The following is a 27,156-nucleotide window of genomic DNA, read 5'->3' as shown; positions in this document are numbered from 1 at the left end:
GAGTTAAACTGGGTTAATTTTGCTGTCCTTCTGCTGTAAATTTTAATGAGTATATCACTAGTATTGAGTATTTTCCTGTTTAATGTGGAGTATAGAGATCTGCAGTGTCCTGTTTTGATTAAAATGACACTAGCATTAGGTCACCATTGGCAGCGCTAAAAAGACATCCCGCCCACACCGTTGCGAAAGAAGCCGTGTACAAAATTAGTCGTTTCTGATCTTTAAAGAAAAACAATAGGGGAGTGCTCAATGATCTGAGTGCTTTATTCTTGCTTTATTTTCATTTTATTTTTGGTTCTCCTCCCCCACTACCGTCTTTATCGTTTCTACGTTCCTTTCTTTCTCTCCACATCTGGTTCTGACTTTTCTCACTGGATTCCCCGCTGTTCTGGTCTCAAATAACTCCCAGCCTGTCCTCTGAGGAAAAAAAAAATACACCAAGTAAACATTTAATAATCTAGCATGGATTTTCGAGTTGCGACAGGTCAGTTTTAGGTCAAATTTAGTCCGAAATTCGAGTTCTTGTTCATACAAAGTATATTAATTATAAGAAAATTGCCCTCTGAAAGAAATCGTAGCTACAACGTTAGTTTTGAACTTTATTTCATCCCGTTTTCAGGAAATTTCTTGGTTGGAGTAGCAATACAGACACAGAAGACATTGTAGACCTAGTTAAAAAAAACTGGAGCTACACATGGGAACTCCACAACTGAAATTGAGTCAAAAATAAGTTTGAAACCCCTGAGCTAACCTGATATTAATGACATTGCAGATTAATCAAAACAAGTTGCCTACTCGAGTTGTGGACCCAAGGGTGATTTCCAGAGGACCAGATTTCACTCCTTCATTCGCCGATTTTGGTAGACAGATGAGTGGTCCAAGAGGCACCATGGTAAGATAAAAAAATGTTTGTCCCCTTTAAATACAGGATTCTTCTAGGATATTAATTAAAATCAGAGGTCGGGATTATTTGTATCCCAGCTAAAAAATCTTGTTTAAAAAAATGTTATTCTTTGGATGTGTCATAATGGAGAAAAACAACTCACTATTTCCAAAAAGTTAAATGCTGGTGGCCCACCAGGCTTCTAAAGCACATGGGGAAACCCTGTAAAAAATAAAATAAAACAAAATTCAAACATTTTTTTACTTAGTTAATATTGGCAAAAATGTAACTAAAATTTTGATTAATAAATTGTTTAAAAAAAATATTCTTCTGATTTGTCAAAATGGAGGAAAACAACTCACTATTTCCAGCAAGTCAAACTTTTTTACTTGGTTTATATTGGCAAAAAAATGTAACTAAAGTCTTGATTAATAAATGGTTTAAAAACAATTCTTCTAATTTATCATAATGGAGGAAAACAACTCACTTTTTCCAACACTGGTGGCCCACCAGGCTTATAAAGCACAGGCAGAAACCCTGTAAAAATAAAATAAAACAAAATCCAAACTTTTTTTTTTACTTTGCCCATATTGGCAAAAATGTTACTAAAATCTTGATGAATGAATTGATTAAAAAAATAAATCTTCTGATTTGTCATAATGGAGGAAAACAACTCACTATTTCCAGCAAGTCAAACTTTGGTGGCCCACCAGGCTTATAAAGCAAAGCTGGAAACCCCTTAAAAATAAAATAAAACAAAATCCAAACAAATTTTTTACTTAGCCCATATTGGCAAAAATGTAACTATCTATTTACCCCTTGATGCAAAAATTAATCATACTTTTTGGTCTATTTTCCACTAATCCGGTTGATATTTCCACAATGAATTGACTTTATCATTTCCTTCCCATCCAGCTCATGAACATGGGCCCACGTCGACCTCCTCCCAGGAAAATCATCATGACCGTGTCCGTCAACGACGACGTTAAACTACAGAAGGCGGAAAACGCCTGGAAGCCCGGCGCCAAGCGGGAGTCTGTTGACGAGGACCCCGAAACGCTCAGAACGCAGGTCAGAAACTTGATTTGATACGCCATACATTTGGAATCCCGATATCATTTGTCGTGGCTTTCTTCCAGGAGCTCTTGAGGAAAGTGCGTAGCATCCTGAACAAGCTAACGCCTCAGAAATTTGGACAGCTGATGAAGCAGGTGACGGACCTCACCATTGACACGGAAGAGCGACTCAAGGGGGTGATTGACCTGGTTTTTGAGAAGGCCATTGATGAGCCCAGCTTCTCTGTTGCCTATGGGAACATGTGCCGCTGCCTTGCTGAGGTAAAGCTAAAGTGCTAACAGGTTAGCTTTTTTTGCGTATTGGCTGCCATTGGTTGAAAAAGACAGCCGATACATTTTAACTGGAAGGGTTTACAGGGAGAATCCAATGGTAGCCAATCATTAAAAGCTTGCCAAATTGCATACACTGTCTTTCAATGACAGATTTTCCCTAAAAAATGATCGCGATATTTCAAGCTAACGTACGTTTTCGCATATAGGCCGCATTTTTCTGCTAAAAAAAATGATGACTGGATCGAGGGTGCGGCTTATATGCGCACAAATTAGACCTGACATTCATGGAACGCCATAAGGTGACCGATACGGTCGTTTTTTTTTTTTCAAAAGAGAGAAAATAGAAGCAGAAAAAAACGCTTAACAAAATTAATTTTGATGTCTGTGAATGAAATTCAAGAAAAAATTGTATTGTAAAATTCAATGATTTTGAGGCGGTTTTGAGGGTGCGACTTATATGCGAGAAAGCACAGTAGTTCCTAATAATATTATCAAAAACATTTTCTCTGAATGTTAAACTTTTTTGGGGAAAAAATGCTTAACAAAATATATTTTGACGTCTATGAATGAAATTCAAGAAAAAATTGCATTGTAAATTTCAATGATTTTGCGGCGGTTTTAAGGGTGCGACTTATATGCGAGAAAACTTGGTAGTTCCTAATAATATTCTCTAAAACATTTTCTCTGAATGTTTTTGTTGTCTAATTCTATTCTACAAATTGTTTAGCTGAACATTTTTTCTTTTCAACATACAATTTTTGCAAATGATCAATTTTACAACAACAATTCCACTGTTTTTTGTGCCTCATCTTGTCCACTTTAGCTCAAAGTCCAAATAGCTGACAAGCCCAACACCACAGTCAACTTTCGCAAACTGCTGCTCCACCGTTGCCAGAAAGAGTTTGAAAAGGACAAAGTGGACGACGTTGCATTTGAGAAGAAACAGAAGGAGCTGGACTCTTCTGATTCGGTACGTTTTCAGTTAGCGATACATTTTGGAACGCTCAAATATCTCATGCTCATGTAGATCTGACAAAAAATCCAATGGTGATAATCATTTTCTTTATACCTTGTTTTATTGTACACTGACAGTCCACGGAACGCGAAAGGATGCAGGAAGAACTAGAAGAAGCAAAAGACAAGGCTCGCCGACGATCTATAGGCAACATCAAGTTCATCGGCGAGCTCTTCAAACTCAAAATGCTGACAGAGGCCATCATGCACGATTGTGTCATCAAACTGCTAAAAAACCACGACGAAGAATCACTCGAATGCCTTTGTAGGCTTCTCACAACCATCGGCAAAGATCTTGACTTTGAGAAGGCCAAGGTGAGATTCAAGGTAACATTTTGGGCTGTATTTTAAGACGATTAAAGTACATTCTTCTTATTTTATTCTTCTTTTCAGCCACGGACTGATCAGTACTTTACTCAGATGGAAAAAATTGTTAAGGAGAGGAAGGTGTCGTCTCGGATACGATTTATGTTGCAGGATGTCATTGAACTGAGAATGGTGAGTTTGGGGGACTTGGCTAAGATCGGGATTTTCGGACGTTTTTTTTTTTTTAAGTGAAAGTGTAAAAAAAATAAAATATATCGACATTAAATCCAACCTCGACTTGTGTTTATCCCCGTTTTTGCAGCACAACTGGGTCTCCAGAAGAGCCGATCAGGGTCCCAAAACCATCGAACAAATCCACAAGGAAGCCAAAATTGAAGAGCAAGAAGAGCAAAGAAAAGTGCACCAGCAATTTCTCTCCAAGGAAAACAAGAGACGAGGTTGAGCCTTCCACATGTTGAGCATCTATCGGATAACTTGACTATTCGTTTATATATATGTTCGTCATCTTCTAATCACGTTTTGTTCCGTAGATCAACGAGAACAAAGAGAGCCTCGCATGCCTAGAGAAGAGATTTGGAATAATGTTGTGCCCATGGCAAAGAGCAATAGAACCATCGACCCTAATAAGATTCTCAAGATCTCCAAGGTGAGCCCCGGCTGCCATTTAAACACAATACATTAGCCACGTTTGCTATGCTAATGAAATTATTCCACTCTTTGTATACTACACATTCTTTTTTATGGTGAATTACAGCAGGAATAAGTGCTGACAGTTGTTTAATAACATACACCGTATTTTCTCGCATATAAGTCGCACCTGCGTATAAGCCGTACCCTTAAATTGCCTTAAAATCATTGAATTTTACAATTTCTCGCGTATAAGCCGCCCCTTATTCACAATTTTCACCATATTCATGGTTTTAATAGAAGTACAAATGTGTTACCGTATTTTCTCACATATAAGTCGTCTGCGTATAAGCCTTACCCTTAAATTGCCATAAAATCGTTGAATTTGACAATTTCTCGTGTATAAGTCGCGCCCTGATTCACAATTTTCAGCTCCATATTCATGTTTTTTTTATAGGGAGTACAAATATGTTACTTTGAAGGGAAAATCTTAAGAAAAATCATCGCACATGGTATTTCTGAGATACTGTAAAAATCATTTTTTTTCTCGCATATAAGCCATCTTATTTAATATAAGCACTTATGCAAAAAAGTACGGTAAGATATTTTAGGCCAAGTTCATCAGACGCATTTTAACCTTAACTTCCTATTTTACTGTGGACAAGAATTGTCCTCATCTGATCCCTAGCGTCTTACACGCCCCCTGGTGGATACTCATTTCTGACACAATCCAGTTATTTGCTGGATACGCTTGATAGTGAACATGTGAGGTTTAATAATATGTTTTTAGGGCTTTAACTCTGTAGGGAAAGTGGCTCTTTTTAGTAGTTTAAACAAAAAATCTCATCCACAAACCATTTTGGCTGCCATTGAGTGCCTTTTAATGGCCGCCATTGAGTTTAACAAGTGCTCTACAAAGCAGTTAGTACTTTCAATATCCACCTAACTAGTACTTCAAGTCGAAGTTGAATATCTTTCACCCACTACATGAATTTTCAGCTCTATTCTATCTCATATTGTCTTCAACTTGTCTAAGAACATTAAAAATGTTGTCACGTTAAATTGAAGTCTTTCCTTGACGATGTCTAATTTCCTCAATGTCTCCACAGCCTCAAATGGATGAGAAAATCCAGCTTGGCCCTCGGGCTCAAGTCACATGGGTGAAGGGAAGCAGTGGCGGAGCTAAAGCCAGCGAAACGGGTACCATTCTTAAAATGGATTTACACTATTTTCTGCTGTTTTCTTGGTTGGTTACAGCGCCCATTCAACTTGCCGAACCATTATTTTTTTTAGAAATATCGCGGAGTGGCAGCAATCTCAACCACTTCTCGGTCTTGCAGTCGACTCTCTCGTCTCAACAGTCCTCGGCGAGTTCGCAACAGAATACGGATTTCAACTCTAGGAGACCTCTCGGAGGGTGAGGAAAAACATTAAAACTGCATGACTTGTTGACTCATCCATGATTATTTAGTGATAGGAAAATTGGACTTCTGATATTAAGTAATAGTCATTATTTATAAATATCTAATTTCGATTGATTATAAAGATAATCGTCTGACGTCATTGTGGACAAGTGTATTTTCTCGCATATAAGCCGTACCCTTAAAATGGCCTTAAAATAGTTGACTGTACAATTTCTCTCATATAAGCCGCCATTCTCGATTTTAAAATAATTGACTATTATTTCGTCTTTGTCACCTTGCAGTTTCGTTTTTTACATGTCTGATTTATGCGCATATAAGCTGTACCCTTGATTCAGTCGTCGTATGGGTTACAAATGTGTTAATTTTTTCTCTATTTTGAAATATTTGTCTTGCGTTATGGCGTTTCGTCATTATTAAGTCTAATTTGTGCGCATATAAGCCGTACCTTTGATTCAGTCGTCAGTTTTTAGCAACAAATACGGCTTATATGCAAAAAAAATACGATCATTTGGATGAAATACTAACGTAATCATCTACCATCATTGTAGACTACTTCACCAGGTAACATTAAAAACATTTTTTTTTACTTGTCCATACATTTCATGTTTTTCATTCATAACTATCTAATGTTTACATCTTGATTTAGTTAGATTTATATCTGGTTAGTGGTTTTAGCCAAATCTTATCACCAAAACTCCCATAAATCCCCAGTAAATCAATGTTGAGTTAAAATGGTTGACTTTCAAAATCAATGACTAGTTAAAATGGCTGACTTTCAAACTAACCATATTTTCTGCTCTTGGTTCAGCTCTCGTAGCACCACCACCACCATTACACGAGACCGTAGCGAGAAACCACCGGTTCAAACAACAACAACAACAACGCCGCCATCGTCCTCCTCGCCAAAACCCGCCCCCTCCAACAGGGTCGAAGGTACCAAAGACCAAACCCCGGAGGAAACGCGGAAGGAAGCGGCTGAGCCCCGCAGACCGAGCGTGACGGACGATGTCAAGACGGAGTCGGAACCGGAGACGAATAAGACCATAGAACCCGGTAAGGGAAGCAGGCCCATCACATTACAAAATGCTAACAGACACATTGCTAACGTAGACTGACGTTGATGTTTCAATGTCTTTGCAGCTAAACCTGAGCCGGTGGGACTAACCAGGCCGGGGAAGCCGGTCCTGTCCGAGGAGGACATGGAGCGAAAGTCCAAGGCAATCATTGATGAGTTCCTCCACATTAATGATTATAAGGTACTAAGATTTACTTAGTTTTTTTGTTATGGGGCTGAAAATAGTTTCAGGGATAGCGGTCACGTCAATGGGGATCGAGTCAAAATGGATTAGCTTCAGTTTGCAGATGGTGCGTTTGTGGTCATTGGAAAAAGTGGGAAATTTATATTGTAGAAAAAGTGTAAACTTTACTTTGTAGAAAAAGTGGAAACTTTACTTTGTAGAAAAAGTGGAAAATTTACTTAGTACAAAAAGTGGGACATTTATATTGTAGAAAAAGTGGAACATTTATATTGTAGAACAAGTTGGAGATTTACTTAGTAGTATTGTAGAAAAGTGGGACATTTATATTGTAGAAAAAGTGGGAAATTTATATTGTAGAAAAAGTTGGGCCTGTGGGCCACATTGACTCTAAAAATTTGACAGATGGGCGGGGTCAGCACAAGATATGATACATATAAAAAAGTGCATCTGTTAACAGTACATATGAAACATAAACAGAAAAAAATGACTCAAATATTAACATACTCATCACTCATCATTAAAGTATAAAGTATATAGTACTATAAAGTCAAGTAAAAAGGAATGTCTTAAGACTTATTAAAATGTCATTTAAAAAAAGATAGAAGGGCTGTAAAACATGAAAAACAAATAAGAGTGAATAGATCTACTGCCACTGGTCCATGGTCCACTGACTTAATATCTCTTATAACCAATTACAGGAGGCTGTCCAATGTATCAACGAGGTGTCTTCGTCCCCCCTCCAAACTTTTGTGCGCATCGGAGTGGAATCCACACTGGAGCGTAGTCAGATAACGCGAGACCACATGGGACTTCTTTTTTACCAGCTGGTCCAGCAGGGAGTCCTGCCAAAAGACCAGTTTTACAAAGGGTCAGTCCACCTACTTACATTTCAATAGCCACCACACCCACCTTACACACTACCGATCATATTTTCACTGTACTTTAACTTTCCCATTTCAGGTTTTCCGCCATCTTGGAACAGGCGGACGACATGGCCATCGACATTCCTCATATCTGGCTGTACTTGGCCCAGCTACTCGCCCCTGTGTTGAAGGATGGAGGTTTCTCTATGAGAGAGCTCTTCAGGTACCAACCGTTTACCACCCTGCTAGCTTAACATAAAAACCTTTTCGTGCTCGATTGGGTTTAATGCTGATTTTTTTTTTTTTGGGTCTACAGTGAATTAAGTAAGCCTCTTCTTACCGTGGGAAGAGCAGGAAGACTAATATCTGAAATACTGCACATACTATGCAAACAAATGGTAAGAAACTTTGTCTTGTCTGTTTTCAATATTGTTAGTTTGGCGGTGTGACTGACTCAATGCGGGATTTTTCTGTTTTGGTTCTCATTCTGGTCAATTTGGGCCATTTTTTTTGCAGTTCCCCTTATTAGGCGATTAAAGCACATTTTTGCTCACATAGTGTGCACTTAAAAGTTAACATTTTCTTCAATCAGTTTCCCTTATTAGTTGATTAAAGCACATTTTTGCTCACATAGTGTGCACTTAAAAGTTAACATTTTCTCCAATCAGTTCCTCTTATTAGGTGATTAAAGCACATATTTGCTCACATAGTGTGCATTTAAAAGTCTAATATTTTCTCCTAAAAGTATGCATTAAAGTCAAGATTTTGTAGATGTCGCTGTATGACGCTGACAGCTTGACTGTTTAGGTACATTGCTTGCTGACATGCTATATTTATATAGTAAAAAGGCACATATTATGCTTAAAGCATGACAATATTAGCAGTTGGTGATAATGTTTTCGACAGAGACAATTCGGATTAGAGCCAAAATGGCGAAAATCTGTTTGGATTTACAAAAAAATATCGTACAAAAATGCGTACACAATTTGAAATGATAAAAAAAATGACATAAAATATGGAAAAAACGCTCAAGTTTGACAAGTATGTGTTCTAAACTGATTCATTTTACTCTACACTTACCTTCTCAGAGCCATAGAGCTGTGGGTTCTCTATGGAGGGAATCAAACCTCAATTGGTCCGACTTCTTGCCAGAGGGAGAGGACGTCCAGGCCTTCATCTCAAAACAGGTTTGCTCAAAATAACGCCACAAAGTCACCAGGCATGTTTGGTTCAACTGAAAACAACTTTTCCCAAAACAGAAGCTGGAGTTCACCATGTCGGACGCCACCGCCGAAGAAACTCGCTCCAAAAAGACGCTTTCTCCCGAGGAATTGAGCCAGCAACTGGAGAGGCTCCTGCTGGAGGAAATGGCCAGTGATGAGCAGATTTTTGACTGGGTGGAGGTAAATAAGCGTTTATGCGATATTTTAGGCATCGAAGGGCTAACTTTGCTTTTACAGGCTAACCTGGATGAACCTCAGATGAGCTCCTCCCCTTTTTTGAGGGCATTGATGACGGCTGTGTGCAAGGCAGCGGTGAAAGGTAAGCTCCGCCTTTTGCGTCCTGGTGGGCGGGCTTTGTTAACCCAAAATTTCATTGTTTTCTGGGCAGATATCGGCACCAATTGTCGGGTAGACACGGCTATCATCAAGAGAAGGCTTCCTGTATTACTCAAGTACCTTAACTCAGACACTGAGCGACAGTTACAAGCACTTTATGCACTTCAGACGCTGATCGTCTCCCTCGATCAGCCTCCTAGTAAGTGCTCCTTAGTTGCTTTTTGATGATGAAAGTGCTCGCCCAGCAGGTGACTTGCTTGGGATTTTGTTAGTGCTCTTTTAGTTGAAGTCATCGTGATGTTCTGTAATCGCAACTCGTCATCTCAAGTCAAGGATATTCCTTGTATCTCAAGGCAAGAATGTTCCTCGTATCTAAAGAAAAAAAATAGCTCTGAATTTTTCTCATATCTCAAGGCAAAATTTGCTCAGAATTTACCTTGTATCTCAAGGCAAGAATTTGCCTCGTATCTCAAGGCAAGAATTTGCCTCGTATCTCAAGGCAAGAATTTGCCTCGTATCTCAAGACAAGAATTTGCCTCGTATCTCAAGGCAAGAATTTGCCTCGTATCTCAAGGCAAGAATTTGCTCAATGTTCCTCATCTCAGGGAAAAACTTTTCCTCTGAATTTTCCTTGTAACTCAAAGCAAGAATTTGCCTCTTATCTCAATGCAAAAATTTGCTCTGAATTTTGCTCGTATCTCAAGGCAAAACTTTACTTCTTATCTCAAGTCAAAAAATTGCTCAGAATCTTCCTCGTATCTCAAAGCAAGAAATTGCCTCGTATCTCAAGGCAAAAAAAATGGCTCATAATTTTTCCTCGTATCTCAAGGCAAAAATTTGCCCAGAATTTTCCTCGTATCTCAAATTTCTCATATGTTGGGGCACTCGTATGTCAAGGTATTACTCGTATCTCAAGGCAAAACTTTACTTCTTATCTCAAGGCAAAAAATTGCTCAGAATCTTCCTCGTATCTCAAAGCAAGAAATTGCCTCGTATCTCAAGGCAAAAAAATGGCTCATAATTTTTCCTCGTATCTCAAGGCAAAAATTTGCCCAGAATTTTCTTCGTATCTCAAATTTCTCATATGTTGGGGCACTCGTATGTCAAGGTATTACTCTACACATTTCAAAACCTCCTTCCCCATTGAAATGACCAGAGAATTTGACCATTCAGGGTTTTTATGGAATTTTTTTTTCCGTCTCTCTTCCAGACCTCCTGCGCCTATTCTTCGACTGCCTCTACGACGAGGACGTCATCTCAGAGTACGCGTTCAACAAGTGGGAGACCAGCAAAGACCCGGCGGAGCAGGAGGGCAAAGGCGTGGCCCTCAAATCGGTAACCGCCTTCTTCACGTGGTTGCGGGAAGCCGAAGAAGAATCCGAGGACAATTGACGGGAGAAAAAAAAAAAAAAAAAACTCCACCACCGACGACCCCTATTCACCATCGCTGGAATTCCTTTTTTCTGCGGTACGGTTCAAAAACATGCCGCCATTTTCAGTTTGGATTCTGACGGCAAAGCACTAAATACTTGTATGATACATAGAAAATATTTTTGTTTTAAATTTTAACTTACTTTTTTTGTTACTTTTTAAGAAGAGACTTAAAACAAAAAAAAGGAAAGCATAGGTTCTGGACTCTTTAATTTATTATTTTTTTAAGGACTACAAAAATGGACGCAAGAATCCCACTACAGAAATAACAGTATAGTTCATAATAATAACAAAATAATCCTTTTTTGACAAAAAAAAAGGACTAGAATGGCCTCCCTGGATTCTACACTGTTTGGTTTTTAAACAGGGTAGCACAAAAAATGGTTGGCGGATGAAAGGGAAGCCCGCTTCGTGTTCAAAATAATCCAAAAACGTCTCCTTTTGGTTCGGCTTCTGCTTTTGCCACTCTTGCCGTTATGTGGCATTCAAGGAGCGTTGGAAAAAGGACAAGCGCTGACGAACAAAGTGAATGCGGAACCTACAAAATGCCAGAAGGGAGGACGGCACTCATGACAACAACAAAAAAAATGCTTGTAACCCCTAAGCCCCCCCTGCGGGCTGTTAAATGCCTGTAAATACATTAAAGATGGAGAAAAAAAATATTTCAAAAGTTAAAGATGATTCTCTACATTGTGTGGCCTCAAAATAGCTGAAAAACGTTCAAATTGTCCTTGCGTTGAAGCCAAAACTAAGGATTATTTTGGTGCATTTTTTATGTATACCAGTGGAAATGTACCTAAAGTATATTATGGTATTTTTCACACCAACCCAAAATGACTTGATTGGCTTTTAAAATGCAAATTTGATTCATTTAAATGCTTTGTTAGGAAAGACGTTTGATTTTCAATAGATTCCTGATTGGCAGTTTTGTTGTTTTAAATGAAACTGTCTTGATTAAGTGTTTGCAGGAGTTTTTTGTTTTTGTTTTTACTTTCACAGGAGTGCAAAAATAATTAAGTTAATAAGGCTGCAAATTTCACTTACAATGCATTTGGTTAAAAAACTGATTGGTGTATATTGAGAATTTTTTGGTTAACAATTGACATGTGATTTGATTACATTATTGGTCAATTTTACATGTGATTTACATGCAACTATATATGCATATATTCACTTTATTTTCATTTATGAACTGAAAATCAATCAAGGCACAAAGCACAGGTCAATTTTTATTTATTTACAGAAAAAGAATAACCTCGTAAATTACATAACGCGTTCATTTTCGCTTTTTAAATTGTTTAATTTTCTGTTTCTTGTTTAATTCATACCATTTTAATGTATTTACTGCACTTCCGCTCATTGGACTTCATTTCCCATGATGCTTAGCCCCAAATTCCCTTTCTAGAGATGTTCATATTTGTAGTACTTTCTCCATAATTGGTTCGCCACGGTAAATCAAATGCGTTTGCTTGTTTTAAGACGCCGTTTTAAAAAAAAACGTCTCTTTTTCCTTTATCCAAAATAAGATTTAATAGATGAGGGACATCAAATTCAACGTATTTTTTGGGTCACCATTCAAAAATTGGCTTGGTTCAGTTAAACGTCAACGTTTGTTAGGTAGCCCCGCAGTTTTTCAAATAGAACAAAGAACGTGTTGGTGATAGTGGCCGCTAATCGAGGGACGCTGTGGTCCGCCATGACAGTCGAGGCGTTGTGACGTCACCCAGCACTCGAACGGGGCGGGGCTCGCAAACAGAGGATTCGAAATAAAGGCTCTTGCACTCATTTTTAACTTGCGAACATCTCCTCTTTTTGCACCATAAAGTTCAAGGTAAGTTTGCATTGCGGTTCCGGGGAAGCTTGGGGCATCGCACCGTGCTAAAAATGCAGGCCTGGGTGGGCATTTGATATTATTACCCGCGCGACGCCATTAACACAACCACCGTCGCCGTGTATGTGTGACACGGTGTATGTGTACAACATTAACCGATGAGGACAAAATGGCGAAATTGGCGTTTAATTCACCCGTTATTGATCAAGAGTACTGTCTTGCCCACCCGAGCGGAGTTCGTGTTTTTAACCGTTTTCGTCCAATAACGACGTGGAGCCTCAGTGAATGGAGGTAATGTCTGACTGTTTGAATTCGCTGCCAGTAGTGGGCCCCGAACCAATTTTTTTCTTTTTTTACTTTTTGGGCATCTCTGCAAATTCACTCTTTTTATTATTATTACTCTACATTAATAATATTTCATTTAATAATTCAGCTATTTGGCTGTAATCCCATATTTCCACCGAGTAAAACCATTCCAACTTGCACAATCTGCACATAATTATTTTTCATTCGTTACATCCGGGTATTTTCCCCCCATACTGCTTAATTAATTCGGTCGCACTTTTACCGTATTGTAATACCGTAATACCCCCACTTAAAAATTATAATAACTCCTTCCTAATTCTAGCTGTTCAAAACAAACACATAGTTCTCAGTCAGGAAATTCTATTTATTACACCAAAAAAGCTTTCCAATGTTATTCCTTGTGAGCCATACTACGAATTTAAAAGTCAAAATACATACATGTAAACGAGTGTTTTTTCATTTGTTTGTAATTTCACCACTCTTAAAGTGGAAAAAAAAATGAATATTTTTAAAAAATATATTCTTATGCTGTTGCCAATCAATGAGAAGATGCATTCCAGAACAGTTTACTGCAAAGAAATGAACATTAAAGCAATTCTAGATTCCATATTTCTGCTCACAAGTTAGAAAAAAGACAAATACACTCCTCAAAAGAGCCACATGTGGCTCCCGAGCCTTAAGTTCCCTACCCCTTGTCTATTGATACTGTCCTTATCGGTTATAGACGTCAAAACTATTTTGACCATTAAATCAGGCACTTTATTGATCAGTAGCAATTGAACGATTAAAAAAATGATTAAAAAAATTGGGTGATCATATCATTAAAATACAAAATTTTTGCAGGTCAACTTTCTGTGATGCCGATTCGCCGAGCAGCAGCAACTCCGACCCAGGAGAAGCCCGTCTCGGCCGCAGCAGAAAAAGGTAAACACCATCACCCCCACCATTAAAACGTATTAACCATATTATTATAATTATACATTATTTTCCCACTCCAATCAGGGCCCGAAGACACCCCCGCCGAGTCTCCATCGGCGGAAGACGAGCAGCCCGCCTCCTCGGCCGAGGCCGGCGGGACCGAGACGAAGTCGGACGACGCGGCCAAGCCGGCGGAAAACGGCGAGAAGGCAGATGAAGAAGCCGCCGACAAGTCGGATGACGGAACGGGGAAAAAAGAGTGAGTTTTTGTCGGGTGCCGCAACTCGGGGACATTCTGCGATATTTCACTCTGATAGCTCTTTTAGCTGATCCCGTTGGACACCGTTAGGCTGTTCCTTTATTTTATTTTTTTCTTGACTGCAAATTGGATAATAAGAGAAAAAGAGTTATCATGTTTGGTCCAGATAGACTAGAGCAAGGGTGTCAGACTTGGGTTGGTTCGCGAGCCGCTTTAACGTCAACTTGTCGGACCGTTTTAGATATAATATTTAGATTTTTATTTTTTTATAAATGGATTAAAATCCCTGAATATTACGTTTTTTTATAGATCTAAAACAATGTTTATTTTAGCCTTTTTTAAATATATTTTTAGGTTTTACAAGATGATTTTTGAACTAAAAACACGGAAAAATGGATTAAAAAATGACAATATTTATTTAAAAGGGGAAATTAGGAAATGTAATATACATCTATACTCTTCATTTTAATTTGATCCTAAAACAGAAAGTCAGCACTTATTTTTGACTTTCCCGGGCCGCACAAAATGATGCGGCGGGCCAGATTTGGCCCCCGGGCCGCCACTTTGACACCTGTAGACTAGAGTCCATGTCCGTGAATATGGTTACCGCTTCTCTCGTTTTAATTTGTTTTTGTTATCCCGAGCAAATGGCCCTAGTGTAGCTACTAATTACTCATTAAGACAGATGTTTTCAAATTTTCAGTTTATCCACAGAGAGTGAGAAATGCAAGGACTGCGTGGCTGGCCAGTGCGCAACACACTGCTATGTTCTTCTACCAAGGTGAGAAGGGCCAACAGATAAGGATTGGGAAGCATCACAGTGAAATATCGCGACGCCGTCGGGATCCGCCATTTCACTCAACCCCCATCTTTCCAATGCAGGTTGAAGGACGGCTACAAGTTCAAAAAGTCCAAAGTCAAGAAGGTCAAGAGGACCATCCCGGTGTGGGCCAGCGTCAGTGCCAGAAAGAAGCTACCCGTTGCCAACTATTCCGGTACACACAACCGATTGGACCATCTGCTCATTGAAGCCATCACGGTGCGTACGCTGAATTTATACTTTGATTTTTGACTATGTACCGTATTTTCAGTCTCAGTTGTGAGTGTATTTTTAGTTTTTTTGTCAATACATAGGGCTTTTGTTTTGAGGGGTGCACTGCTATGGTTGTGCTAGCATATGGGTGTCAAAGTGGCGGCCCGGGGGCCGAATCTGGCCCGCCGCATCATTTTGTGTGGCCCGGGAAAGTACTTCATGAGTGGACACTCTGTTTTAGGATCAAATTCAAATGATAGATATAGATGTATATTCAATTTCCTGATTTTCCTCCTTTTAAATCAATAATTGTAATTTTTAAACCCATTTTTTTCTGTGTTTTTAGTTAAATCATTTTGTAAAATCTAAAAATATATTTAGAAAAAGCTAAAATATACACTCGCCCACCAGGCTGACAGGCATGCTCATATCTCAAATTTGTCTCGTATCTCAAGGCAAAACTTCGCTCAGAATTGTCCTCATAGCTCAAGGCAAACATTTTTCTCAAAATGTCCCTCGTATCTCAAGGCAACAATTTGTTCAGAAATGTCCCTCGTATCTCAAGGCAACAATTTGCTCAGAATTGTCCTCGTATCTCAAGGCAAACATTTTCTCAGAAGTTTCCTCTTATCTTAAATTTCTCGTATGTTAGGGCACTCGTATGTCAAAGTATTACTGTACTGTTAAACTTTTTACATGGGAAAAAACTCTATGTATATGAGCCAGTCGGCTATCCCAAGAAAGATCAACATCACCCAAACTATGACCCATAAATCAAATCTCATATCAATATTGTTTTTTTTTCTTTTTCTGCAGTCTTATGATGACAGAGCTGGCGTTTCCTACCAATCGGTCATGAAGTACATTGCCAAAAAATGCCCCGACATGGAGCTGGATAAGAAGAAGTTTCACATTAAAAAGGCCATGAAGAAGCAGTTGGAAAAGGGCACTATTAAGCAGGTCATTTAAAACGTCCACATTTGATAATTTTTTTTTTTAAAAACTCCATTTTGTCCTAAACTTTGCGCTTCTATGTGTATAGCTGAAAGGAAAAGGCCTATCCGGAACTTTCACTGTCGGCAAACAGACCTCCGCATCCAAAGTAAGTCCAACTCGCCAAAAAGGGAACAGTGTTTTCTTACGTTTTCTGACAACGTTTCATTTGCATGTGTTGCAGAAGGCCGTCCCCAAACAGGAAGCTCTGGGAGACGCCCTGCCGCTTATTATTACACGTTTATGTGAGCCCAAAGAGGCTTCGTACCCGCTTATTAAAAAGTACCTGGAACAGCACTTCCCTAGCCTTAACATTGAGAACAGGTTTGTGGATTTTTCAGGACGGCGTCTATTTATTTACCGTATTTTCAGGACTATTTGGCGCATCGCATTTAAAGGCACCGTGTCAATAACGCCCTGTCTATTTTGGAGAAAATTTAAGACTTTTAAGTGCGCCTTGTAGTCGTGTAAATACGGTAATTTATCGGAATTGTGGATTTTTTTTGTTGCTAATTGATGATGTTCATGATTGGTCGCCTCCCCCAGGCCAGATGTCCTGAAATCAGCCCTGGTGAAGGCGGTAGAGCGAGGACAACTGGAGCAGATCACCGGGAAAGGAGCTTGTGGAACCTTCCAAGTATGGTTTTGTCTGTTTCTTTTTTTAAAAATGGATACAAAAATGCATTATTTTTCACTATTAGTTGATACCTGCAAAAATAATGTTGCCTATTGTGACACCCACCTCCGTTTTTTTATCATAGCTCAAGCGTACGGGCAACCAAGTACTGCTCAAGGGCGGCACCTTGGAAGACGCCATCTTGGCCGCCATCACGGCCATGAACGAGCCCAAAACGTGCAGTACCACTACGCTGCGCAAATATTTGGTGGATGCCAACAAGGACACCAAGGAGTACCAATTAGGTGAGTTTGTTATGTAATGTGATCTTTTCAATACCGTATTTTCTGAATATAAGCCGTTTTTGTCACTCAAAAAAATGTCTAAATCTAGGGCACGGCTTATCCGCGCATAAATTGGACTTTTTTAATAATACGTACACATTGATTTACCTTTTTGAAAGGGTATGTGTCTGATTTATGAAGATATATAAATCTAAATGTCTTTGTGCTTGTTTGTCTCTTAAGTGGCCAATCTGAGGAGGACTCTGACAAAATGTAAAGTTCTTGGCTGGATGGAGCAAATTACCGGTCATGGTTTCACGGGGACCTATCGACTCTGTTTTCCGTTCTACCCCAGGTAACATTACCTTTTTTGTAACGTGTATTTAATAATAATAATAATAATCGGACATAGGCTTTGTTGTCATCATCAACAACAAAAGTCTTTAAGTGTGGATTCAGAAGTCCATTGGCTAAAAGGTCGACATGATTTTGTGTGGCCCATCAAAGTACATTCTGTACTTTTATGTTTTTCCACTTATATTTCAGTAATACATTACTGAGAATATTTACAACTGTTTTTTCATTAAAAATGTTTTTTGAATAATTGAAAATTGAGTTCCTTGTTTTTTTTTTAAATTTTTGTTTACAGGTTTTTTTTTAAAGTCTCTTTGTATAAAAGTATGAAAATATTGTTTTCTTTTTTCAATATTTAAAAAACTTTTCGAGCAAGTTTGTTCAAAGCAAGTCACTATGTTTTCCTTTTTGTTTTTTTTTCAGCCCAACTACTTTATACCCGGATAAATTCAACAAAACATCCGACAAGCGTTCCTCCAGGTCCAGGCGGAGAAGTGAGTCCGAGTCCGAAGAGGAGGAGGAAGAGGATGATGATGATGAGGAGATGGAAGAAGAAGACGAGGATGAGAACGAAGAAGCAGAAGCTCCCGTTCGAAAAAGGTGAACCAAAAATTTAGTTTTTCATGTTGAACATTAAGAATCATGCTTTTAACCCCTCCACAGGCCCGTGAAGAGACCCCCTCCCAAAGTCCGCCACCTTCCCACTCCCAAGAAGGCGGTCCGAAGCCGAGCACCCGCCGCCGCCGCCGCCAAAACGTCCCAGGCTAAAAAAACGCCGGCTAAGAAGACCCCCAAAACCAAGGCGGTGGCTTCCAAAAAAGCCACTTCACCCGTCAAGAGGCGAGGGGCGGCCAAGAGGCCCAAGACCCCCGCCGTCAAGCGTCTGAACAGACGGGGCGCCAAACCACCCGCCTCCCCGTCGGAGGAGGACCCCCAATCCGAGGAAGAAGACCCCCAATCCGAAGAAGAAGAACCCCAATCCGAAGAAGAGCCCGCCACTAAAAAACGGAGCCCGGCTAAGAAGACCAAAGCCGCCTCGCCGGCTAAAAAAGCCAAAACGGTTTCGCCGGCTAAGCGGCCTGCAAAAAGAGGCGGGGCTAGGCAACCCAAGCGGGAAGAGTCCGCCCCCGAGGAGTCGGAACCAGAACCGGAGCCAGAACCGGAACCCAAGAAGTCGTCAGGCCGAGGCACGTCTAAACGGAACGCCGTCGAGAAAAGCGAGCAACCCCCCGCTAAGAAAGCGGCGCCCGCTGGTAAGCGGACCACCCGTAGGTCCAAAAGGGGGAAAAACTGATAGCCCCGCCCACCACAAAGTCTGCCAGCATCACCACCGCCGCCATCTTTCATCGTCTAACCCCATTTTAATGGGATGATACTTGGTCATTTTTTTTGTTTTGTTTTTTCACCGTAGAAAAAGAAGGTCATGCCCACCAGTTTCCTTTTTTTAATGTATTCCGTGTAGAGAGAGAAGTTCCTCACTTCAGCCCAGGCCTGATATCTTTTACTCAGAGCCATGTAGGTTTACCATTTGAGCCGTTTTACCCCTTTTACTTTTTTATATCTGGTCCGCTCCATGTTGGCAGTAGGTGTTTTTTTTTGTTTCCAGGAAATAAATAAAATGAACATTTTGGTTCAGGTCCACAGACCGGCTCGTTCCAGAATCAGACGGACTTCCCGTCGGGGTTTTCTTTTTTAAACCCCCGGCCCTCCTTTAGCCCTTGTTAGCGTAGCATCCCCCTTTGCATGAATTGTATTCATTGTGTTGGTTGATCTTTTTTGAGTAATTAATAAAATGGCTCTTTGTATTCTACCTTTCCTTAAACTTTGGCTTGATTCTTTTTTTTGGTGGACAGTGATTTTTAAACTGTTAAAAACAATTTGACACTTTAACTCTGTTGAGGGGAAGTGACTATTTTTGTTTGTTTACAAAAATAACTTTTTGTTGTTGTACTTTTATAGTGTGGGGATGCTTTGGAAATTATATTGTAATAAAAATGAGTAAGTTCACTGTATAGAAGATGAAAAAAAATAACAATTTAAAATAATTAAATATATTAAATTCCGTGAAACGTAACGAAGAAATTTGGAGGCGGAGTTATCGCAAATTCCTATGCATGGAGGTGTGCTACTTCCGCCTCCAGACTTCTACGTCATTAATCGACGAGTAAGAATGTGAGTGTGGTGGGCCAGGAGTCAACATCAAGAGGGAACCGACCACAACTCCCGACCGGCCGTCAACCACCTCGTCCACACGCTTAACCCAGTAACAGAGCACCCCGACTCGGCTTGAGCAGTACACCTTAACCGAGGGGGACCCCCCCCCCAAAGCTCGGACGGTCGAACTTCAGGTGAGTGAAACCGACGCAGAAAAAATACAGAGGGGAAAAAACGGGAGGTGGTCGGTCGCTCGGTGAGGTCACTTGTCTAGTAGGCGCTTTGGGGTGTCTCATTTTTAAACTTTTTTCGGGTTTGGAGACGAAATAAAGTCGATTGACTTGACTGAAAACTGTTCTAATTGATAGTTAAGTGTTAATTATTGCTGAGGTAGTTTGTTTATCGGTTTACATTTTGGTGTGGATTTTAAATAGGAGCCAACTTGGTAAACAAATTTAAATGACGTCCGTTAATTAGTTGTCTATGGAGTGCAGGTGTCAAACTCGCGCCACGCGGGCCAATTTCGGTCCTCTACATCAGTTTGTGTGGCCCGTCAAAGTACATTCTGTACTTCCATGTTTTTCCTCGTATATTTCATTAATACATTACGTGTTTTTCCCTGGGTCCCTTTTGTATAAAAGTATGAAACTTTATTTATTTTTGGATTTTATTTTCTAACAAACGTTTTTCCTATTTTTGAATTGTTTTAAATTATTTTTTATTTGGTTATTAAATTAAATTACTTTGAAATTATAACAAAGTGGAATACAAGATATGGTGGTGTTAAGCACTGAAATACACAGTTAGTCTTTCAATTTGACTTTTTTGTACTTTGCAGTGGATATTTGGGAATGTTTTCGACATCTCCCGGCGCCCTCGGCGAACCAGCTGTCAAAGAAGATGGCGTAGTGATACGATCAGCTGAGGTCTGCAATAGTCTCATAGCACCTTTACTTGCACTTGCACTGCTTTTTTGTATCTACATTTATCACTATCACTTATTGTTTTGGTCCAAAGTACGTGGGCTCGTTTCCAGTTGACGACAGTTGCTTGGACGACCAGATTGAGCAACTGCACAGTAACCTAAAGACCCTGAAAGTAAGTCATTTTCAAACATTATAAAAACTTACTCGGGTGTCAAAGTGGCGGCCCGGGGGCCAAATCTGGCCCGCTGCATCATTTTGTGTGGCCCGGGAAAGTCAATCTTCAGTGCTGACTTTTTGTTTTAGGATCAAATTAAAATGAAGAGTATAGATGTATATTAAATTTCCTTTTAAATTAATAATTGTAATTTTTAATCAATTTTTTTCTGTTTTTAGTTCAAAAATCATTTTGTAAACTCTAAAAATATATAAAAATATTTTCTGTTTTACACTAATATGGAACATGATGATTAAAAGAGATTTTCCATACTAAGAACAAAAAGATCAAATAAACATGGTTTTAGATCTATAAAAAATGGAATATTGAGGCCCTTTAATCCAATTCATTTAATCCATTTATGAATAAAAAATATAAATAAATATTATATCTAAAATGATCCGGCCCTCATAAAATTAAAATGACGTTAAAGCGTTAAAACACAGTTTGAAATGATCAAAAAACCTATAAAATACAGGTAAAACGTACAAGTTGCCAGATATGCTCTTCTATTCTTCATCAGACATGCAAGAAGAAACGACCCGTATCCCTGAAGTTCTCCGTCAAAGGTGTAAAGATGTACGACGAGGACGAAACAGTACGTATTTCTCGTCTTTGGCGGGTTATGCGACCACAATGACCATTTTCTCAATCCAACGCCGCTTCCGTCCATCCTCCAGACTCTCCTGATGGCGCACGCCCTTCGCCGAGTATCACTGTCAACCGCCCGACCCAGCGTGGCCCAGTTCGCCTTCGTCTCGCACAACCCGGGCCGCACCGACGCTCAGCTGTACTGCCACGTTTTCCGGGCCAGACACGCCAGAGCCGTAAAGCGACCAATCCCACTTGACGGGCTTTCCTCGTCAAAAATACGACATTCCTAAGTCTTTTTTTCACTTTTGTTTTTTAGGCGCAGTTCCTGAACCTCCTGCTGTGTCGCTGTTTCCAGTTGTCTTACCTGGAGAAACACCCGGAAGAAGCCCAGGAGGTTTCTTCAGGTTCCGCCCCCCGGCGTAACCCCTCGCTTCTCAACCACGGTTTCCCGCTCAGTGTTAGCGCCCTGGTGTCCTTTAGAAGAGCTCCTTTTCGAGGGCTGATGTTCGGGTCTAAGGTGGTACTACAACTAAGCAGTTTTTTTTTGTGTTGCGCCGATACTAGGTTGGAAGGGCCCCGATACGATGCTGCGCAACATGCTAACAGACACTTGTTTTCAAAGTTAGCGCCCATAAAGTGTACTTAAAGGTGTACTTAAAGGTGTACTTAAAGGTGTACTAAAAGGTGTACTAAAAGGTGTACTAAAAGGTGTACTTAAAGGTGTACTTAAAGGTGTATTTAAAGGTTTACTTAAGTGTACTTAAAGGTGGACTTAAAGGTGTATTTAAAGGTTTACTTAAGTGTACTTAAAGGTGGACTTAAAGGTGGACTTTAAAGTGTACTTCAAAGTGTACTTCAAAGTGTACTTCAAAGTGTACTTCAAAGTGTACTTCAAAGTGGACTTAATAGTGGACTTAATAGTGTTCTTCAAAGTGTACTTCAAAGTGTACTTCAAAGTGTACTTCAAAGTGTACTTCAAAGTGTACTTCAAAGTGTACTTCAAAGTGTACTTCAAAGTGTACTTCAAAGTGTACTTCAAAGTGTACTTCAAAGTGTACTTCAAAGTGTACTTCAAAGTGTACTTCAAAGTGTACTTCAAAGTGTACTTAGTAGTGTACTTCAAAGTGTACTTAGTAGTGTACTTAATAGTGTACTACAAAGTACTACAAAGTGTACTACAAAGTGTACTACAAAGTGTACTACAAAGTGTACTACAAAGTGTACTACAAAGTGTACTACAAAGTGTACTACAAAGTGTACTACAAAGTGTACTACAAAGTGTACTACAAAGTGTACTACAAAGTGTACTACAAAGTGTACTACAAAGTGTACTACAAAGTGTACTACAAAGTGTACTTCAAAGTGTACTTCAAAGTGTACTTCAGTTTACTTCAAAGTGTACTTCAAAGTGTACTTCAAAGTGTACTTCAAAGTGTACTTCAAAGTGTACTTCAAAGTGTACTTCAAAGTGTACTTCAAAGTGTACTTCAAAGTGTACTTCAAAGTGTACTTCAAAGTGTACTTCAAAGTGTACTTCAAAGTGTACTTCAAAGTGTACTTCAAAGTGTACTACAAAGTGTACTACAGAGTGTACTACAGAGTGTACTACAGAGTGTACTACAGAGTGTACTACAGAGTGTACTACAGAGTGTACTACAGAGTGTACTACAGAGTGTACTACAGAGTGTACTACAGAGTGTACTACAGAGTGTACTACAGAGTGTACTACAAAGTGTACTACAGAGTGTACTACAGAGTGTACTACAGATTGTACTACAAAGTGTACTACAAAGTGTACTACAAAGTGTACTACAAAGTGTACTACAAAGTGTACTACAAAGTGTACTACAAAGTGTACTACAAAGTGTACTACAAAGTGTACTACAAAGTGTACTACAAAGTGTACTACAAAGTGTACTACAAAGTGTACTACAAAGTGTACTACAAAGTGTACTACAAAGTGTACTACAAAGTGTACTACAAAGTGTACTACAAAGTGTACTACAAAGTACCACAAAGTAGCTATTCTGAGTATATTTAATTTTTACCCAAAATTAGTGTAGTTTTTGCATCGGGGCCCTAAAAATGGTATCGGTTCAACAATTTTCCAGTGTTTTTCTTGATCTGTGGAAACAACATTGTCATTTTTCTCCAGAAACACGACAGGTCTTTCGAAGAGCAGAAAATTGGCGGCCAAGACGAAGTCTTTTCCTCGTCCTCGCCGTCCCTGGTGCGCAAAAAAGCCATCCGCAACAAAGATCTACGCTCGGGCGCCTACCGCTCCTTCACCTTCACGCCACTCAAGCAGCGCCACGTCCAGGAGCGCCTCAGCGAATCTCAAGGTGGGCCCGATGTTCCAAAGGTGCTCTCCAGGTTCAGGGACTTGATTAGGTAACGCCCTCCCTCGCTTCTCGCTCATTCGTCGAGGGGAGTTCACGTGGCCACGTTTGTTGAAAAGGTTTTTCTGGGCTGCCACGGGTGCTGCCGTTTACGTCTCCAACGAGCTGGGACTCGTTTTGGTCTTACCGGAATTTTCTCTTGACTTCTCACACCCATGTTTTAAAGGCATTTTTTCATTTCCATATTTATCCGCTTAACATTTCACAAATGTACATAAAACGTTGCAGGAGTACATAAGTACAGTAATACCTTGAAATATAATTTTAAAGGGTTCCAGGATCGAGCTTGTATGTCGATTTACTCGTATCTCAAATCAATGTTTTTACCAAAGAAATGAACTAAACGAGGTCGTTTGTCGATTTACTCGTATCTCAAATCAACGTTTTTCATAGAAATGAACTAAATTCCAATTAATTTGTTCCGGGACCGAGCTTGTATGTCAATTTATTCGTATCTCAAATCAACGTTTCCCATAGAAATGAACTAAACGAACTTGCATGTTGATTTACTCATATCTCAAATCAATGTTTCTCATAGAAATGAACTAAATTCAAATTAATTTGTTCCGGGACCGAGCTTGTATGTCGATTTACTCGCATCTCAAATCAATGTTTCCCATAGAAATGAACTAAACGAACTCGTATGTTGATTTACTCATATCTCAAATCAACGTTTCCCATAAAAATGAGCTAAATACAAATTAATTTGTTAATAAGTTTTGATCTTACGTTACACAAAATTTAAACCTCTTGCAATAACCGTGTTCCACCGCAAATATTTGCTCAAATTTTTCCTCTTATCTCAAATATATCATAGTTAGGGCACTCGTATCTCAAAGTATCACTGCACTGAAAAAATAATAATTGCAGGAATACATTTAAAAGACAAAAATAGAAAAATGCCTACTATTGACACTTTATTTTTGTCTCATTTATCCTTGTTTTCTGTTATTTTTTTACTGAATAAAATATTAATACACGATCTTTTTCCCCAAAGTAGAAAAAGAACACGAAAAGACAACGCCAAGACGATCCCGGGCGCCGAGCTTAGCCGAAACCGAGGAAGCATTGGCTCAGGCAGTTTGGTGTTGGGCTGGCATCGCCACGTAAGTATTATTACCCACATTTACTTCACTTTTTTTACATTATTAGCGATACAAAATGTACACCAAAATCTCCACAGTACACACAGACTCCGGCCAGGTTTCGTTACCATGACAAAGCCTTGGCATTCTGACTTCTGCGTGGGAAAAAGCCCTTAAAAAAAGCAATAAAAGCATTTTTTCCTCACAGAAGCAGCAACGTGCTAACAAAAGATTGACTGGAATGTTGATTATTTTTATTTATTTATTTTTTCGCAGGGACAGCAGTTTTTCCCTCCTGGCCGATGACGTTTTGGGCTCCTATCTCTTATGCCCACACCCCAAAAAACCCAAAAGTGGCTCCCTCATCATTCGCTTTCCAACTGGTCCTGTCACCCACCTCATTGAAAATACTCGGAAAGGCAATTTTATTTTGGAGGTAAGTAGACAATCCTATGGCTTTATTCCTAATATCTCATGTGAAGGGTTTTGTCCAATCGGATTACAGCCCCTGAGTTACCCGTGTCAATATTTTAGCCAGGATTTGGACAATAATAGAAACAATTTACATAAATATATGTCAATTCATGTTGTATGCACGTACTAAAACACTGCGCCCCTAGCGGATAATACAAGAACTACAAATTTTAAAGAAAAATCTTTTTTTTTTTTTAAATATGATGCAGCTTTCTTCCCCGGCCGTACCAAACCACCAGATGGGCTGGATACGGCCCGCGGGCCATATGTTTGACACCACTGTTTTAGACCCTCTTCCTGAATATATACATTGAATCGAAAACAAAATATAGAAAATTTAATTACGGACAGGTTTAAAAAAAATAACAAACCCAAATACTATTAAAAAAATAAGATTTTAAACAAAATACTTCATAACCCAATTGTGAAAATACACAATACAAATTTAATAATGACTGAAATATATTATATTTTCACGACTATAAGGCGCACCGCATTATAAGGCGCACCCTCAATGAATGACATTTTTTCCATATATAAGGCGCACTGTATTATAAGGCGCACTGTCTATTTTGGAGAAAATGTAAGACTTTTAAGTGCGCCTTCTAGTGGTGAAAATACGGTAATTGCTATTGACTTCCAGGTATAATACACAGTCACCTCTAGAGCCAGCCAATGTTGATGTTTTGGATTTTTTTTGTATACAATCTTGCAGTGGGGGAGGAGCTATATGATGGAAGATTTTGTAAACTAAGATGGCATCTGCATATTTAACAGAATTGTTTCAGTTCAGGCCTTTGTGTTTTTTTTTAATATCCGACAGTGGTGGTTTTTCGTTTTTGGTTTTCAGTTTTTCACTTATATAAGGCGCACTGGATTATAAGGCGCACTGTCTATTTTGGAGAAAATTTAAGACTTTTAAGTGCGCCTTATAGTCGTGAAAATACGGTATGTACAAATAACATTTATAAAAACATTAAGCATTTTTTTTCATTATATAATTTTTTATTTTTACTTGGAAGCAACATTTTTAAAAAAATGTTTTACCCCTTTGTAACTTTGCTCTGTGTGTTTTTGGCAGAAAACCAAAGCCGAATTCAGTTCTCTGGCAGAGCTGATCGAACATTTCACCGAGAGCCAAGATGGCCTCCCTTGCCGGCTCAGCTGCGCTCGGGTCAACCACTGCTATGAGTGGGAGGAGGAAGACGCTACGGCACCCCAGGAACGGCGCAAAAGCCAGACTAAAAGTAGAATGCAGAGGATAGTCAAAGGAATAGGAGTCAAATTTGGCCACTAAAAACGTCCAATTTTTGTTTTTGTAACTAAATCACATTTCAAATGTACTAAAACTCAATGCACATTTTTATTTACCTTCTTGGCACTTCAAGTATTTCTTGTTGTTTATAACTTCTTTTGTTAAACCTGTTTTTTTTGTATTTGCTGCTTTTTATTATTTTTTTATACATAATATCTAAAAGTTTTTTATGGTGTTTTTATGCAGTATTTGCGCAATCTTTACGAGGTAATGCGCTTATGTCGTTTAATCTGTTGACACACTGGTTTTCTCTCCATTTTCACGTTGGAAATAAATGGGGATTTTTTTTGGTCAAATTTTGGTGGAATTTTATGGTTTGGGCAAAAAATATATCATTTTTTAGGGATTTTTTTTAACCTTTCTATGTTGTAACGTTTAAAGTGACCCGGCTTTGTGAATATATTATCAAGATGGTCGGTAGCCCTGAGCAAAATGGACAAAAACCCTGAGCAAGATGGCCACTGAGTGAGAGTTAGCTGTTGCTATGCAACCTGGACTGCGGCTCGTGAACCCGTATGGCAAAAAGAGACGTGCTACTACGGCGGCACGCAAGAAGCAGACAAAAAATTATACTTAAGATCCGTTTTTAAAGTTTTTTTTCTCTACAGGCGACCTTCTAAATATTTTTTTCCCAATTTCTGCAGACTCATGCTATACGTGGCAGA

General features: G+C 39.2%; 3 protein-coding genes across 5 annotated transcripts in view; all 3 read left to right on the top strand.

Moving 5' to 3' along the window:
* Positions 1–11,412, top strand: part of eif4g3a (eukaryotic translation initiation factor 4 gamma, 3a) — a 33,807-nt gene extending 22,395 nt beyond the window's left edge. Inside the window, exons 16-35 of the mRNA XM_077726072.1 lie at positions 773–892; positions 1,799–1,954; positions 2,023–2,220; positions 3,056–3,202; positions 3,325–3,561; positions 3,640–3,744; positions 3,875–4,010; positions 4,104–4,219; positions 5,310–5,400; positions 5,494–5,617; positions 6,433–6,677; positions 6,765–6,880; positions 7,582–7,751; positions 7,844–7,969; positions 8,063–8,144; positions 8,835–8,933; positions 9,006–9,149; positions 9,207–9,288; positions 9,358–9,504; positions 10,516–11,412. Coding sequence (XP_077582198.1) covers positions 773–892; positions 1,799–1,954; positions 2,023–2,220; positions 3,056–3,202; positions 3,325–3,561; positions 3,640–3,744; positions 3,875–4,010; positions 4,104–4,219; positions 5,310–5,400; positions 5,494–5,617; positions 6,433–6,677; positions 6,765–6,880; positions 7,582–7,751; positions 7,844–7,969; positions 8,063–8,144; positions 8,835–8,933; positions 9,006–9,149; positions 9,207–9,288; positions 9,358–9,504; positions 10,516–10,697 — 2,823 coding nt within the window. The 3' untranslated portion in view covers positions 10,698–11,412. The remainder of the gene's footprint in view (positions 1–772; positions 893–1,798; positions 1,955–2,022; positions 2,221–3,055; positions 3,203–3,324; positions 3,562–3,639; positions 3,745–3,874; positions 4,011–4,103; positions 4,220–5,309; positions 5,401–5,493; positions 5,618–6,432; positions 6,678–6,764; positions 6,881–7,581; positions 7,752–7,843; positions 7,970–8,062; positions 8,145–8,834; positions 8,934–9,005; positions 9,150–9,206; positions 9,289–9,357; positions 9,505–10,515) is intronic.
* An 807-nt stretch (positions 11,413–12,219) lies between these two features.
* Positions 12,220–19,152, top strand: hp1bp3 (heterochromatin protein 1, binding protein 3). 3 transcript variants are annotated; one of them, XM_077727108.1, is made up of 13 exons: positions 12,255–12,567; positions 13,717–13,797; positions 13,876–14,050; positions 14,754–14,831; positions 14,933–15,089; positions 15,900–16,043; positions 16,126–16,185; positions 16,261–16,400; positions 16,623–16,713; positions 16,838–16,997; positions 17,220–17,331; positions 17,754–17,930; positions 17,994–19,152. In XM_077727108.1, the coding sequence occupies exons 2-13, from the start codon at positions 13,731–13,733 to the stop codon at positions 18,622–18,624; spliced, it is 1,992 nt and encodes a 663-aa protein (XP_077583234.1). In that variant the 5' UTR covers positions 12,255–12,567; positions 13,717–13,730; the 3' UTR covers positions 18,625–19,152. The 3 variants fall into 3 exon arrangements, with proteins under 3 accessions (XP_077583235.1, XP_077583233.1, XP_077583234.1); XM_077727107.1 differs by having other exon boundaries at positions 12,223–12,567; positions 16,126–16,400; XM_077727109.1 differs by lacking the exon at positions 14,754–14,831 and having other exon boundaries at positions 12,220–12,567; positions 16,126–16,400.
* A 331-nt stretch (positions 19,153–19,483) lies between these two features.
* On the top strand, positions 19,484–26,791 carry sh2d5 (SH2 domain containing 5). The gene is made up of 10 exons (XM_077726627.1): positions 19,484–19,678; positions 20,323–20,410; positions 20,502–20,582; positions 21,148–21,222; positions 21,305–21,451; positions 21,535–21,735; positions 23,374–23,560; positions 24,618–24,723; positions 24,979–25,138; positions 26,258–26,791. The coding sequence occupies exons 2-10, from the start codon at positions 20,336–20,338 to the stop codon at positions 26,471–26,473; spliced, it is 1,248 nt and encodes a 415-aa protein (XP_077582753.1). The 5' UTR covers positions 19,484–19,678; positions 20,323–20,335; the 3' UTR covers positions 26,474–26,791.
* Positions 26,792–27,156: the final 365 nt, after the last annotated feature.

The sequence above is a fragment of the Stigmatopora nigra genome, chromosome 10 (assembly GCF_051989575.1).
Source record: "Stigmatopora nigra isolate UIUO_SnigA chromosome 10, RoL_Snig_1.1, whole genome shotgun sequence".
NCBI classification, from domain to species: domain Eukaryota; kingdom Metazoa; phylum Chordata; class Actinopteri; order Syngnathiformes; family Syngnathidae; genus Stigmatopora; species Stigmatopora nigra.
The sequence above is the reverse complement of the archived record's forward strand: the minus strand, read 5'-3'. Positions and strand labels throughout refer to the sequence as shown.